The 15,728-nt window shown below is 42.0% G+C and overlaps 1 protein-coding gene across 2 annotated transcripts; it reads right to left on the bottom strand.

The window, feature by feature from the left end:
- Positions 1-217: 217 nt before the first annotated feature.
- Positions 218-14,786, bottom strand: RCN2 (reticulocalbin 2). 2 transcript variants are annotated; one of them, XM_054169070.1, is made up of 7 exons: positions 14,632-14,786; positions 14,375-14,480; positions 11,498-11,694; positions 8,672-8,785; positions 7,199-7,295; positions 4,448-4,590; positions 218-1,102 (listed from the first exon to the last, which is right to left on the bottom strand). In XM_054169070.1, exons 1-7 carry the CDS (start codon positions 14,743-14,745, stop codon positions 950-952), a joined length of 924 nt encoding a protein of 307 aa, XP_054025045.1. In that variant the 5' UTR covers positions 14,746-14,786; the 3' UTR covers positions 218-949. The 2 variants fall into 2 exon arrangements, with proteins under 2 accessions (XP_054025045.1, XP_054025046.1); XM_054169071.1 differs by having other exon boundaries at positions 220-1,102; positions 8,672-8,773.
- Positions 14,787-15,728: the final 942 nt, after the last annotated feature.

Here is a 15,728-nt window from a genome sequence, read left to right as displayed (position 1 = left end):
AGCCTGGGTTGTTGGCTGGTTCGTGGCTTGCTGAACAGGTGGGTCATGAGCTGAAATGTGAACCTGGGTAGCTTTGCATACATGTACACAGGGCAAAGAATTGTCAGTAGTATATCCACTTGAATTTCCAATTCTGTGTGGAGTGTTTTTATTTTACTCCTTTTTGGGAGGGGTAAAATACAGTTTTTCTGTCCACTCCAAACTAAACTACAACAGTTGCCATTGAGTATTACATACTTTGCTGTTCACACATCAAGGAGTCACTATGGGTAACCCACAGCAAGAAACAAATGGACAAAACACAGAAAGACAGAATATTTTAAGTTTTAATCCAACAAATGAAGAAGGTCTCAACACAGTAAACTCCTATTGTATTGCTAATGCTGTAGAATAGTACATTAAAAACAATTCTTGTCTATAGATGTAAAAATAGCAAGTTTTATGATACAGTAGAACACAGTATAGAAACCAGTTAAAATTAAGTAGAGACCTCTTAAACAATTGAGGCATTAATGTGTTTCTCCAAACGTAGTAAGTAAAACACAGTTAATGCTGACTCTAAACACCCCCCCAATTGTCCCCATTCCCCACCCTAACTGAACCCATTAGAAAAAATAGCATCTCTCAGTTACTGTGTTTTGTATTCTTTCAGAACCATTTAGATTCTCCTTCAAATACAGGAGAAAACTCTTCACGATACAGTGCTACCCCTGAAGTAATTTATTTCCCAACACTATCTACTTTTGCAAGTATTTAAGATACATTTTGAAGGTTAGAAGAGGCCCAAGGAAGTCTGCAGGAAGGCAATTAAATTTTGAATGCAAATTATTTACACAGACATTAGTTCACTGTAATTACAGCATAAAACTGGCAACACAGCTGATGGGGGCTTTTAACAAAAGCTCCAAATGAAAGGAAGAGAAGAAAAACAGATTACAAAATAAATAATCTAAAGTTCTTCATGGTAGAAACGTTCATCATGAAGCTGCCTACCATAATCCGTTGCTTCACTGTTAAGAAACAAATCTTGGTTCTTAAGAATTTCTGATTCAGAGAGCTTTTTATCATTGTTCGAATCCATTTCTTCAATAAGGTGAACAGCCTGTAAAATAAATGGAACACCATGTGCACAGTTAATAGATACAAGGACTAATAAATAATGCTGTTGGAATGGCTTTGTCAAAGTCCTACCACAACACCATTGTTTGTCAGAAGCCAGAAAAGATGTTACATTCAGAACAGCCCCTTTCTTGCCTCGGTTTGTTGCCTTTTGCCTCTTGTGCTTGGTGGCAAAATCATCATATCACATCTCTACCCTCACTATCATTTCTAAAGCAACAAATCAACATCAAACCCGCAGCTTTACTTTGAGGGCAGAAGACAGGATTAAACCAGCCACAATTAATCAGATTCCTGGAAGCACCCACAGTCCTTGAAATCCATGGGCGAGGGCACGTCTTCACTGCATGATCTGCAGAAAGTGTGAGCTCAGCACAGCAGCTAGAGAGCAGCTGTGTTTCCAGAGGGCTCTCTTGGGACATTCAGCTGCTGCATGACAACAAGTTCTCACTGTTAGCTTTGAGCTATGTCATACTTGTACATGAGCTGCTGCAAGTTCTCACTGTGTGGGACCTCAATGAGGATTTGAGCCAATATAGTGTTCAAGTTGAGCAGCCCCTTTTGGAAGTGTGCACCCCTTACCTCTCGGTCGCCTAACTATGTTGCGTCTGACCAGGTCACAGCTCTCAAGTCATAGAATCATTGAATTGTTAGAGTTGGAAGGGACCTCAAGGATCACCTAGCTCCAACCCCCCTGCCATGGGCAGGGACACCTCACACTACATCAGGTTGCTCAGAGCCACATCCAGCCTGGCCTTAAAAACCTCCAGGGATGCAGCCCACCTCCCTGGGTAACTTGTTCCAGTGTCTCACCACCCTCATGGTGAAGATTTTCCTCCTAACATCCAATCTGAATCTACCCATTTCTATTAGTGCTCCATTCCCCTGAGTCCTGTCATTACCTGACACCCTAAAAAGTCCCTCACAAGCTTTCTTGTAGGCCCCCTTAAGATACTGGAAGGCCATAATAAGGTCTCCTCAGAGCCTTTTCTTCTCCAGACTGAATAGCCCCAACTCCCTCAGTCTACCCTCACAGGAGAGGTGCTCCAGCCCTCTAATCATCCTCGTGGCCCTTCTCTGGACACGCTCCAGCATGTCCAAGTCAAGCTCTGAAGCTGTTTTTTATTTCCTGAACCTTTGGAGACTCAGTTTTCCATTGTACATGGAAGTTAAAAACCACAAAAGGGAGCAGGAATAGAGATTTCCAGCTAGAGATTCTGTATCTGTGTGTAAATAGTAAACCTGGTTATCATTCATGACTAAAATGCAATTGGGAAATACCTGATGTCCACTGTGAAAAGTTTACTATCTCAAGCACTGGATGAGACAAGCCATCTATGCATCTGAACTTCAGTTTTTGAGTAGCAATCCTGTTTTCCCTTACTTCCTAAAGGAAAAGCTTGCTCTTCTGATAAACCTTTCAAAAGCTAAATTGTGAAAATGGCATATGAAGCTGCAAGTTAAAACAATTCTCAGATGGTTTCTAAATTATAAAAGGCAGAAATTCAGTGGGAAAACAGAAAAACCTACTGCAGAATATTTTAGTGGTAGCTCATCCACAAGTATGACATAGCTCAAAGCCTACAAGCTAGCACAGCAGTTCTATTGCACCTATTATTTCTGAGAAATTGAGGAGTCCTAGTATTACATGGGTTTGTTTTTATTTGCTAAGCATCTACAATGATTTAGAGGATCCTTCTGCTCCTGTTTTTTCTGATTGGTTTGGCTCAGTGTAACTGCTTAGTGACTTGTTTTGAAAATTAAACATTACTTACATATAAGCCAAAAAGGACTGAAGAAAATAAGAGGGACTAACATCAGCCAGGCAAATTTTAAAAGCACTCTGCATGGCAAAAGCTAAAAGATTATTAAGACAAACACCTCAGTAAACATGTTCAGTTCCTAGAAATGGGCTGTAGAGTTACTTTTCTATTTTTATGTTATTCAGCTACAAGGCTTCTCAAGTCATTTTGCAATGCCAAAATGAAACTGCTATATTCAGCTTTCAAACAGCAGTTTACAACTTGAATCAATCTCTTGAAGATTGATGACTTGGCTGAGCCCTTATAGTAACTGAATAAAAAACCCCAGCACATTAGAGAATCAGGTTTTTAATTTGTTCTCTTGCAGAACTGAGCTATTACTACAGCATAGCCATGCTGTAAGCTAAGAATAGTGAAGACCTGTGAGAAAAAAACATAACAGCCAAGCAAACCAGCACTGTGTGAATAGACACAACACCACTCAGTCAGTTAGAACATCAGTGTTTCTGTGAAATGAGAACCCACCACTCTCAAGAGATGTTATAAAAAGCCTGTGCAAAGGCTGATGGATCCACACCTACCAAAATACTTATGAGAGCAATTTAACAGCTTAGCTTCCTCCAAGGTTAAACACATGAGCACCCAGTGCTGTGTGCTGGACGCCTTGCTTTTTTTTCACTGACAGAGCTGTAAAAGGAAGAGGTGGAACCTCAGTAATGAGATGCTCCAGCACAGGACATGGGCTATGCTGTCTCCTTTGAGTCAAACAGCACAGCCCATCTCCTGTGCTGGACCAGGAATTACAGAGGTATGGGATGACCTATGTGCTCCTACCACTCTGAACACGAAAATCCTCCAGTGCAAATGAAAGAGGTAAAAACTACTAGCAGAAAGGCAGAGATGCTCTCTACTATGGTCAGTGACTCTACCAGGCTGTTCTAGAATACTCATTGCTTCAGAAAAATAAAGACAGCTAAAATGAGAATCCTTTTAAACCCATTATGGCATTCTTCCCCTGATTAAATCATTTTAATTAGAATGATCAAAGTTTGCATTACAGCATCTTGAATCACAGAATACTTCCATTTTCTTGTTCTCAGGGAAAAATAAGGGTTTGGTTCCACAAAGTACAGTGATTTAAACAGAAGAATTGCCATCAATTTCTGGTTTTGAAATTATGCTGTCACTGTATAACAGCTTCCTTCAGCAGTGTTATCTCTTTAGATTTACCTACCAAAACCTAAAAAAAAAACAACCAAAAACCTGCTTAAAATGCTGTATCCCTCAGTCAAGCCAGGTAAGCTATTTAAGTGCTTAGAAAAGCATTTTGTTGATTTACAGACATTCATACAATTAATAGGACCTTCAAATCTGCCAAATGCAGTGCAGAGAGCTACATTGTGTCAAACTGAAAAAAAAAGGTTAAAAACAGTTGCAGCAATCTGCTAGGCATCCATTTTCAATTACTAAGAAATTATACATGTGAATGCAACTATCATTTTGGTGTGCTATCTTCCAGCTTCCACTGCAGTAATTAAAATCTAAAGAGCAGTCAAAACACATACCTCCTCTTGTGCAATACCCTGGTTATTAGGGACTATCCAAGACAGCAGCTCTTGAGGGTTGAGTTTCCCATCGTTATCCTTGTCATAGTCATTCACAAACCGATCCTTCTCAACAAGTATCCATTCTGGGTCTTCCCTTGCAGCTAGTAAGACACATTTGTCAAATTAAAAGCCACACTTTACCTTAAAGCAGGTGTTCTCACCTTTTCTCCTAAGCAAACTCTTTTAATCTCATAAAACAGAACATAAAAGTGGTTTCATTGAACAGAGACAAGTTTTTCACAGCTGTCCACATAGATCAAATCAAGGCATCTGTCTACACACACAAAACAACCCATTTGAATGGAATAAATCAGAATTTAAAGCTAAGGTGGTATCAAGACTGTAAGCACACATCTGAACTAAGTGGACATTCAGCTGAAGGTTTACTGTAAGCATACATCTGCACTAAGTGGACATTAAACTCAAGGTTTACCATTAGCTGAACTGATTATTTTAGTATCTCCACTATTACCCAAACTGATAGGGGAGAAAGCACACTTGATACTGAATGTGCTGTCAAGTAGCTAGCTTCCTACTTATTGGAACAGCTGATGAACCATTAGGAAAATTCAGTGGCTGAGAGAGACACCTTCCATTTGTAGTATTTACTTTGACTGAGTTAATATTGCTCCCTCCTGTTAATTTACAGCAATCGTATTGTGGATACTAGGTTGAGACTATCACATGACTGCAACAAGAGCAGTACTACAGGCCTCCCAACACTGGTCATCTCAGTACTTAAGGGACAGAAGAGAGCAGAGAAAAGCTTTATATCCACAAGTGTCCCAAAAAGTAGGTAAACTGTGTTTTGCAGTATATGGATTATGAACTGATAAGGCCATATGACATTTTTAGCAAGATTCTACCGTCCATTCCCCTGCTTTAACATCAAGGCAGGTTCACCTGTGACAGGTAACAGAGGACTGCAGACTCAGGACAATGCTGTAAGCTTTTCAATTAGTTTATTGTTGTCGTAGTTTGGGCTGGGTGCCCTCTGCTGCAGGGGTGTTTCCTGTGTCCAGAAGTCCATCCCAGTGGGTGGACTCAGGAAATTAGGTATTTCTACCATAATCCCTTGCACCACTATAAATTTTGCGGTGGGGTCTGGCACTTCCTCTTTCCTTCCCTCTCCGAGACTTGGTAACTGGGGAAGAGATCTCCCGGCCATGGGCCTGATTGGGCCCAAGGCCACTGGGGGATGGGCAGTCTCAGATCTGGCCAGCTGAGACCAGCCTAATAGTAGGGGGGGGAAGGAGGAGCCCTGGGGGTTTTGGATGCACCCTCAGGTGGGGTTTGGGGTCTTCCTGGGTTTACTTTGGTTCCTTTCTTGTCACTATGTTTCCTTTTGTGCACACTCACTGTTCTCTATTTAAACTCTCCACTACTTTTGCAATCAGTTTGTCTGAGTCGTTATTTCTGCGGGTGGTGGGGAGGGGATCTGCCCCAACCCATTACAATTGTCCACTTATTACTTTTTTTCTAAAATACCTGGACTACACCCAAAGCAATTTCACTCAGTGCTGTTATTTACTTGTATACTTGTTTTACGCTCACCCTGAGCACTGGTAATTGCATCCTGCAACCTAGACAGCAATCTTAAACTTGTCTCTAACTCTTCCAAGGTATTTAGAAGCAATTCAGCAAACTGATACACATTGCAGAGAAGCATGAACAGATATTAAGACTTCCTAAACTGTGTGAAAGTCAAAAGTGGTTGGCATCATAAGGAGAGTAGTAACAGTTTAAAAATAATTAGGTTTCTATTATAAAAGAATAAAAAGTGTGAAATCTCTCTTTTCTTCCTTTCTAACACCTAGTTTTGCAAACAGATGATCCCTTAATGTCACAATTCATGGTGCTGCCCAAACCACAAGACAATTATGAAACCAGACCCACCATGTAGTTTCTTAGTCATTTTAAAGTGTGCTGCAGGAAGACTTTCTGCAGAAGGAATGGCTGTCTGGAGAAAAGCTGAAGTAGATTCTACAATTATAGCTGGTTCTGAATTCTTGCTAACAAGTTTTATAACAAAGCTGTTATCTTCTCTATTACTGCAACAACTTCATTCCCTTGCAACAACTGGACAGACTGGTTTGAAAAAACAGAGCAAGAAAAAGATAAAGAACCCTCTAGTTGCATCAGGAATCTATTGCTTTTAATGGGCTCTGGCAAACAAGGATGGTTTTGAATGGCAAAATTCTATGTGGTTTGATTCAAGTGAAGAAAAAGCAGATAAGCTTTTGACATCTGGTACACTGAATGGACTCCTTACACTTCCCCTCCACCTCTCTTACAAAACAGACACAGCTTCAATCCTTCCAAAGTAAGGCTGACAGCTCCTTCTGAAGCTGGTAAAGCTGATAAAGTTTAACCTTACATTCATGCTGGCTGGTTTCATGGGTGTGTTCAGTTAACAAAACTCCACCTTATTTCAGCTGCATGAGGAGTGATGAGGAGTATGCTTCAGTAACAAGTAACTTGCAAGGAAACAGTGGAATGGGCTATACACAAACTACTGCCAAATGCATACAGGGTAGACCAAGATAATGACCTACTATGTCCTCTACCAGGTAACTGAATTATTCTATAAGGCAAGATAATGTTAGCGAGATTCTGAAAACCCGGAAACAAAGGTGCATACAATTCACTCCATTCCAAAGCTTTTGTTCAGTTCCTTCTTCCATGCCCCCCCTCCCCTTTTCTCCTTACTTGGGTCTCTTCTGTAATCACCAAGGAATTCATCCAGGCTAACAAATCCATCTCCATCTTTATCATGTTCTTCTAAAGCCTCCTGAATGACAAAGTCCTTTTGTATACATATAAAAAAACAACAACAATCAAGTTGAGAAAAACTAGCAGCTTGTAATCAAAAGAAACAGCAACAGATTGCTTTAGAGCAATAGGGTAATCTTTAATGCCTCCCTCATTTCAAATCTGCTTTTCTGCTTTATGCAGACTACTGAAGCAATTGATTCCTGTGCAACAAACCAGATCCGTTTCTAGGAATTTAGGAGGCCAGGTTTTGTGAAAACCAAATCTGAAAGGCATAGAGAGTTGAAATCCTTCAACTTAATGCAGAAGAAGTACCTGAGAAGCATGAATTTGTACAAACTTGTCTCATCCCGTTTCACTTGTCTTTTTTCATGTGTATATTCACCAAACTGCATTTTTGCAACATTGGTCTTTTGGTCCTGTGCTTCCCAGTGAAGCTAGTGAGGCTGTTTGGTAGTTCTGTTTTCTCTTGTTTGCCCATAACCAACAGCTATGTCCACCCAAACAGAGGCTCTGTGTGCTTGGCACTCCTCCTGGCAACTGGCCATACAAGCACCAGAAAGCTACAAGTGACGGCTATATTGCGGAGAGGCACCAATGGACTTTTAACTGTGGCAAACTGTCAGTAATGAGCTAGAATGACACCTACGGTCACAGCAGTGATCACAGAAACATTCAGGTTGGAAAAGTCCCTTGGGATCACCAAGTCCAACCATTGACCCTATTCTACAAGGTTCACCCCTAAACCATATCCCCAAGCACCACATCCAAAAGACCCCTAAACACATCCAGGGTTGGTGACTCCACCACCTCCCTGGGCACCCTGTGCCAATTGCTATTAGATTTTCTCTTGTGGAAACAATGAAACAGATAACCAACAATAAAGTGCTCCTGGATGAAATAACAACCCCCCAAGCTCTGACTATTGTACAGTCAATATTAAAGCTTCATATGGGTTTGAATGCCTTTTTTTTTCCTGGCTGAAAAAGTGGCTACTGTGTCTCTCTAAGCAAAGTGAGAGTACCTGGCACCTGACCATTTCCTATGCAGAGCTCTCTCCTGCATGTCCCTTAAACAGAACTGGACTCTGACCTAGGCACAAAACTCCCTCAAGCTAAAATCTCACTGATGTATTTTCAACCTAACAGTTTAGAGATAGCTGTACCAGTCCAGTCCCAGAAGTCTGTGCAGCACCAGTTCTTGAAACAATTTCAAAGAAAACCGCTGAACTACTGCTCCAGCTCCTGACCTCCAGCACTGGATCCAGAACACATTATCTGATTTTTAGTTTGGTCTATAAAAGCAATACACAGAAGTGGTAAAAAGCACATTTCCTGGAGGACTGGGGCTCCATTAAAAAGCTCCTGCATCTCTGTATACAGGTTGATACAACAGGCTCCTAAACCTTACCGTCATATACTCTGCTTCTTCAGGATGCTCAAAAGCAACAAATTCATCCACATTTAGATCAGGAACATCATCTCTATTAGCTTTTTCAAAACGCTTTTTCTCCTTTAAATGAAGCTTAGAAAATAGATTTAGTTAGAGCACTTAATGAAAAGCAACACCAACATTACAGTAGCTGGCTGTAAGCTCATTAGAATACTGTATACTCATGTTATACTGATGTTGTACTGTCACTAGACAGAGCTCATCCAGAGCAATGACAGCAGCCCTTTTAATTGAGCTAGTTTTATTCTAAGAATCCCATAAAAACCACTTTCCTTTTTTTTTTTTTTAATTTAAGGAGACATTTAAAATGTACTTTTAGCCAGGGCTTCAAAAACAACACAAGAATTCTTGTCTTTATAAATGCTTCCTCTGCTAAAAGTCACCAATTCCCAAGCTAACTTAGTGGAGTTCAAGGGTTATAATTAATGGTAACCATGGCAATTTCCAAAATTTACACTTTAAGAAATTACACCTTCTGGATCTGTATCTCATTTATACCAAGGGCTGTTCAGAAAAGATCTTGAAATATTGTAGTATCATATATTTATGTAAAATACCTTTTCTGAAGCTATTTTAAGTGTTGGATTCCTTTAAGTGGCGGATTCCTTTAATACAAGACTGAGGTCCATTACATCTGGACATATTTCAAAGCAAAGTCACTTTTCTAGCCCCTTTCAAGTATAAGTATTAGCATGCCTTTAAAAAACACATAATGTCCACAAAAAGCATTCAAGTTCTTATTTCTGAATGTCTTGCACTTCCTGTTTCTGTATTCCCAATGTGCAAAAAGATATCATTCTTCCCCCCTCATTTAATTTCATACAGCCTCTCTAAACAAAATAAAGGCTCACACCATTGATAACTGATCTCTAATCAACTTGCACAGGATATGAGTTATAAAGATTTTGGAATCCCATGATTGCGTTGGCCTATTAAGTGTGTCTCTGATCTGTGTAAGGGGGTGGCCAGAGATCAAAAATAACCATTTGAAATTGTACTTCCAAGTTTACATGCTATTTATTGACACTGCTCTCAAAATCAGGCTGAGCATAACACGCAACACATGAAAGTGTTAAGATCTTAACTATTCTGCAAAATAATGAAATAGCCTCTTAAAGAAAAGTTGACCTTAGCTGCCAGTTTTAATAGGAAGGCAATTCAGGACTGACCAACACAAACATGAGCTAACTGAGCTGAGGGCTCACCCTGCCAGTGTTTGAGACGTGACAAACAAGGCTGCCACCTTCTGGTGCATTCCTGCTTTTACTTGATGGCAATTCTAAATCTAACTCTTCCATTTTGGTAGGAGCAGGATCACTCATTTCCAAATGCAAGGCAAACGCTGAAGATGGCCGACTTTTGATGTTTGTACAATGCTGCTAATTTTGCTCTTTACAATAAAAAAAGAAGGACTTCTTACAAGTGTCCATCGTTAGGACAAGGGCAAATGGATTTAAATTGAAAGAGAACAGGTTTAGATTGGATCTTGAGAAATTCTTCACTGTGAGGGTGGCAAGAGTCTAGAATGGATTGTCCAGAGAGGTTGTGGATGTGCCCTCCCTATAGATGTTCGAGGCCAGGTTGGATGGGGCCTTGAGTAACCTGGTCTAGTTGAGAGGTGTCCCTGCCATGGCAGGGAGGTTGGGTTAGATGATCTCTAAGGTCTCTTCCAGCCTAAGCTGTTCTATGGTTGTATGAATATATGTCAAAGAAGTCATCAACCAGGAAAACCTAACAAGCAGTCTAACAAAGCACAGCACATGTAAGGTAGTAGGAGTCGGAGCTCAGCATATGTGTGATGGCAGTATCTGACACATGGGATCAACTGGTAGCTCTATTTCAAATCTTGTTTTAAATGCTGTGCAATTATTCAGGCAAGCAACCTCCAAAGCTTTACACTTTGTTTCTTCAGACTGCAAAATCCAATGCCCATTGCCTATTTTAGCTTTACTTCTGCCAACATCCTGTATCATCTACTACTATTTTACTAAAAGCAGCCAAGGCAATCCTCACATTAAAACAAAAAAGTGACAAACTCAGGCCAGAATAATCTGAAAACTCACTTATTCTCTTTTTGGGAAATATTTACATGTATTTATATGTAACTTGAAAGGCCACACATCCTGCTATGTGGTGATTCTTGGTGAACCTTTCCCACTTAACTCTATTGTCTCTTTCCACTCTGCTTTCATACATGAGATTAATCCATAACTTCTCTTATTTATACATCCAGCTTTACCTGGCAGAGCAGCATTTTGCTTGCTGAACATGTCTGAATTGCTGCTGCTTTCTCTGCTGGTCTCTAATGGACAGCAAGTGTTAAAGCAGGCAATATTGATACCCTACATGGCATACCTGAGAAATAACTGGGAAAGTGGATAGGACAGTGCAATAAAAGGGGTTCAAGGGCTTCCTTCCCCTCCAGCACCAGTGGCACTAGCCCATCTTGAAGGCAGGACACTGGTTAGGCTACTGACCAAATCTGCAGCCCACTGCCATCTTGTTTGAAGACAATGCTGGAGACTATGCTCTGTGATAAGACTGTTGACTCCACTCAGCTAGCAGAATACACTCTGGAGGTACGATTTCATTCTGACTTTGTTTTTTGGTAGCAGCTTTAATACTCTATTACATTTCTATAATTACTCCCCTATCTCAAATAGATGAAAGTATTAACACAGGTGCCAGCTGCTAGGCTTCTCTACCCATCCTCTTTCCTCACAATAAACAAATGTTGCTGCCTTTTGCCCACAGCTTACAGAAACTGACGCCAAAACATTTTACCTGCCGGAATGATTCTTCCTCTTGATCCTCCAGGACAGTGTTCTCATCAAAATCAATTACACGATCATACATTTGCATATTATACTCCTTCCAAGATACTAATCCATCACCATCTTTGTCATAGTCGTTGAAGTGCTGCTTAGCTTCTTGTGTAACATAATGTTTAAAAGACTGCTGTATCCAGGAACTCAGCTCATCTGTGAAAACCATTCAAAAAGACTAAAATTAAAAAATCAGAATCATCTGCACAATAAAGATACCACAGGTCTATTCAGTCTGGAGTAGACTCTGCAATTCAGATGTAGAGCACATAGGCAAGAGGTTAGTTAAAGCAAAACAATCTGTTTCCTCTATGCTAAAGTTTTTTTCATGGTAATTGCATAAGAGATCAGTTAGAGCCTTCAGGACTTCCTTCCCTGTACCATTTCTCCATTGCTACCTTAGGCTGGAGTTTACATGGGTTCTTTAATCTGACTTATACTGGTGCTGCCACAAAGCAAAGCACCACCCTCTGATAAACATGGGATGTGGCTGGAAAAAAGTATTACTGGTAGTGTTCCTACAGCGGCAGAGTGAACTGGATCACTAAAAACTTACCCAATAAAAGGCAAGACCCTTAGTTTTCACTGTAAAAGGACCCTTATGTAGCTCCCTGGAGCAATGAAAGCAGGAAGCCTGCCCCTTTTGGTGCCTGCTGACATTTATGTCATCTTGAAGTGATTATGACTTTTCAAATATGAAGCCTATCAACACTGTAGCATCCTTTGACCTTTTGTTTCTTTTTCTTCAGAGCTTTATGAAAATGATGCTGAATGTGGTTTACACAGACAAGTCTAAATGTAACTTTTTAACCTATCAGTTCCGATCAGTTTTGGGTTAAGTACCCAAAATAAAATATTAACTCATACTTTCCCTTTACTTGGGGCTGAAATCAAGCCTTACATATTTTGGAAATGCCATTAAGCTTCTTGCTTCTATAGAAATGTGGCTAAAAGGAATAAAGCTTAAACACAGATCCATTCAGACAAAGACAATAAAATGACTTCATTTAATCACATAAATATGATAAAGTTACTTCATTTGAAGATTAGGAAAACATATTCTCTCGGTATCATCCTGTTGTTTACAGGTGCCCAGAAGGGGAAGACAACTTCCTTTGCATTGAAAAATTATATAGCTAAATCAAGTCAACTGAAATCCTGTTCTGAAGAGTCAAGCTGACTAATATTGCTGTAAAAAAATCTTTTGGAGTTTTTAAATGTTGAAAGAACTCATTGGATGCTTCTTGGCAGAAAACTCAATGCAACTTTACTAGGTTTGCTGAAACATTTTTGAAAATAACCAAGAGATTTTTATAAATATACTTTGACTGCTGAATTTTTATTACCAAAGGAACTTCCTAACAAATCCTGCAAAGTGACTGAACACATGGAGGTGTGCCTGTCACACTTTGTTACCACCAAGGCTGATGCACAAAACCAGCTTTTCTTTACAAGAAATTGCAATGTGATTTCTTGTGGGTGACATAATTTATAGCAAGGTTTACTTCTCAGCATTTAAGGTACAAGGCATGGCCACCTGAACCCATAATGTCCAGAGCCACTAATCAGTATTAATAAATCACATCTTCCCTCAGTGACGGCCCCCAAATGGAGGCACCACTAACAAGGAGAAAGCTCTTGATGAGTGTTTTGCAATACACTGAAAAAGAACTAAGCTGAAAAAGATTCAATACCATGTTTCTTAGTGTAAACACACATTCCACTCTTGAGTTTGCCTTTAGGAAGTGAGAAGGCAAGTTCCCACTACACTGAGAACCAGATGCAATATATACTATGAGGATGGGGTATGGTTGGGATTTTTAGTTTTAACAGACTTCTTCCCCTACAGCTTTCACGCTGTGAAGTGCCTGTTGTTTATCACAAGGACTACCCATCCCACCAAAGTGATATTCTATCTCACCCCTACACAGTTAGATGCAAGAACACTGCTTTAAGTGTACAGCTTATTAATTTCAGCATATAAAGTCACTTGACAGATACAGTGATCTCATCTCTAAAACTGTACTTTACCCTCTCACCCAGAAATCCTGCATGTTTAGTATCATGTTAATGAAGTATCACCCTTCTGGCATGCAAACAAGGATTCCACTTGCTCTGCATGCATGAGAATGTTGGGGTTTGTCAAAATCACAGCAAAATAGCAGGAATTCTTTCTCATTGTGAGTTTTACAATTAAATTGAGAAAGCATTGTGATGGTGTACTGAAAAGTAGGGCCAGAGTTTATCGTGGAGTTCCTAAGTGTGACTGAAAATCCCATCCATATGGGAAAAGACATTTGATAATATATTGTGATGAAATAACTGTGATTCCTCACTGTAACTTGATGTCACCGGGTATGGAAACACATAGCACATTATGTCTGCAGTGTACTTTCTTTGCCACTCTCTAAGTTGCACAAAAAGGATTTCAAACAGAAATGCACAGGATTCTAAATGGCTTCAGCGGTGTAAGGGGCAATGAGAGCCTGGGGCTGGTGTCGGCAGTGAGAGTGGCTGTTAGCCGAGCTTGCTCGCTCCTGTGTGCTCCTGTCGGCTCTCGCTTCTTTCGCCTGAGGTACCGAGACGCGCTCTGTACAAAGTCTGTTGGTGTTTGTAACGCGCTGGGCGAGAGGCTCGTTTTTCACGGAGATTCTGCACAGCGTAGGAGTCACCAGCCGTGGCACGGGGAGAGCGTTACCATTCCCTCCTCCGAGGGCACCGGGCTAGACTGGCACACGGACAAAGCTCGGTCCTCGCCCAGTTAAAGCTCCACGCGTCCCACCAGCTCGGCCCTGGGGCACGCAACCCCCGCGGTCCCCGGGCCGCCCGCCGTTACCCTTGGTGAGGAGCCCGTCCGCGTCCGAGTCGATCTTCTTCACAATGGCTCTGAGCCGCCGCTGCTGCTCTTCCGGGCTGAGCCGCGCGTACTCCTCCGCCTCCTCCTGCGGCAGAGGGAACGGCGCGTCAGCCCGCCGACCCCGGCCCCGCCGAGCCTGCCCAGGCCGGGGTATGGGGCACAGCGCCCGTCCCGCGGCCTGGGCGGGAAGCAGGCGGCCCGCCGCCGCCCGGCCCCGCGGCTCCCCGCGGCCCCACCTGTCCGCCGAGCAGCGCCTCCCGGTCGTAGTCGGCGCGGTGCTGCCCGTGCGCCGCGCCCAGCACCGCCAGGACCAGGCCCAGCGCCAGCAGAGACACCCGCCGCAGCCGCATCGCGACCGCCGAGAAGGGACCGGTGGCGAGGGGCGGGGAAAGGGGCCGCGGGGGGCGGGCAGAGCGGCGGTGGGGGGCTCGGGGGCGCCGCCTGCGCGGGGGGTCGGGCCCGGGAGGAGACGCGACCGGGCTCGGCGGGGCCTGCGGGGTACAACCCCAGCCCTGCAAAATCTGCGTGCCGGGAACGGACTGCTAGTTAAGAACGAGAAAGTTGTTGCCTGGTCCTTTGTGCCGTGTCAGTGGAGATGCGAAATACTATCAAGATACAGAGATGGTTTCCAGCTTCTGAGCATCACTGAATTCCAGCAGACGGACGTGACTGTCACCAGAACTTCAGAACAGCATCAACAAATCCTGGCATGGAATCATAGAATCGTTTCACTTGCAAAAAGACCTTTAAGATCATGAAGTCCTACCATCCTTTAAATCTACCAAGATCGGCGCTAAACCATGTCCCTCAGCACCACCACATTGCTGTCTTTGAAACACCAGCAGGGATGGGGATGAAACCATCTCCCTGGGCAGCCTGTCCCAGTGTTTGACAACCCTTTCAGTGAAGAAGTTTCATATGAAATCCAACCTAAACCTCCCCTGGTGCAACTTGAGGCCATTTCCTCTTATCTTCACTTGTTACTAGGGAGAAAAAAGAGTTACTCATACTTTGCTACAACCTCCTTTCAGGTAGTTGTAGGGCATGAGGGAAGATTATCAAGAAATGAGCACTGTGAAGTTTTAGACCAAAAGGAAAGACACGTTTCTCTTGCTTGAAGACCCAATTCATAAATAACACTTCTATACACAAAGGGAAGCAATGCTTTATGAGTTAACAAGGTGGATCAATACACATTTTCATAACAGATAATAGAAAAGAGAGATGGAAAATAAATTTAGCCTCACTGACTCAGACAAAATGAAAAAAAGTTGAGTAAATGAGCAGGGGGCCTCCCCACGAACACCATTCCTAAGAGCTGTCATGTGAAATT

Source organism: Dryobates pubescens, chromosome 17, assembly GCF_014839835.1.
Source record: "Dryobates pubescens isolate bDryPub1 chromosome 17, bDryPub1.pri, whole genome shotgun sequence".
In the NCBI taxonomy this organism is placed as follows: domain Eukaryota; kingdom Metazoa; phylum Chordata; class Aves; order Piciformes; family Picidae; genus Dryobates; species Dryobates pubescens.
Note: the sequence above shows the minus strand (reverse complement) of the source record. Positions and strands in the feature narration are given on the sequence as shown.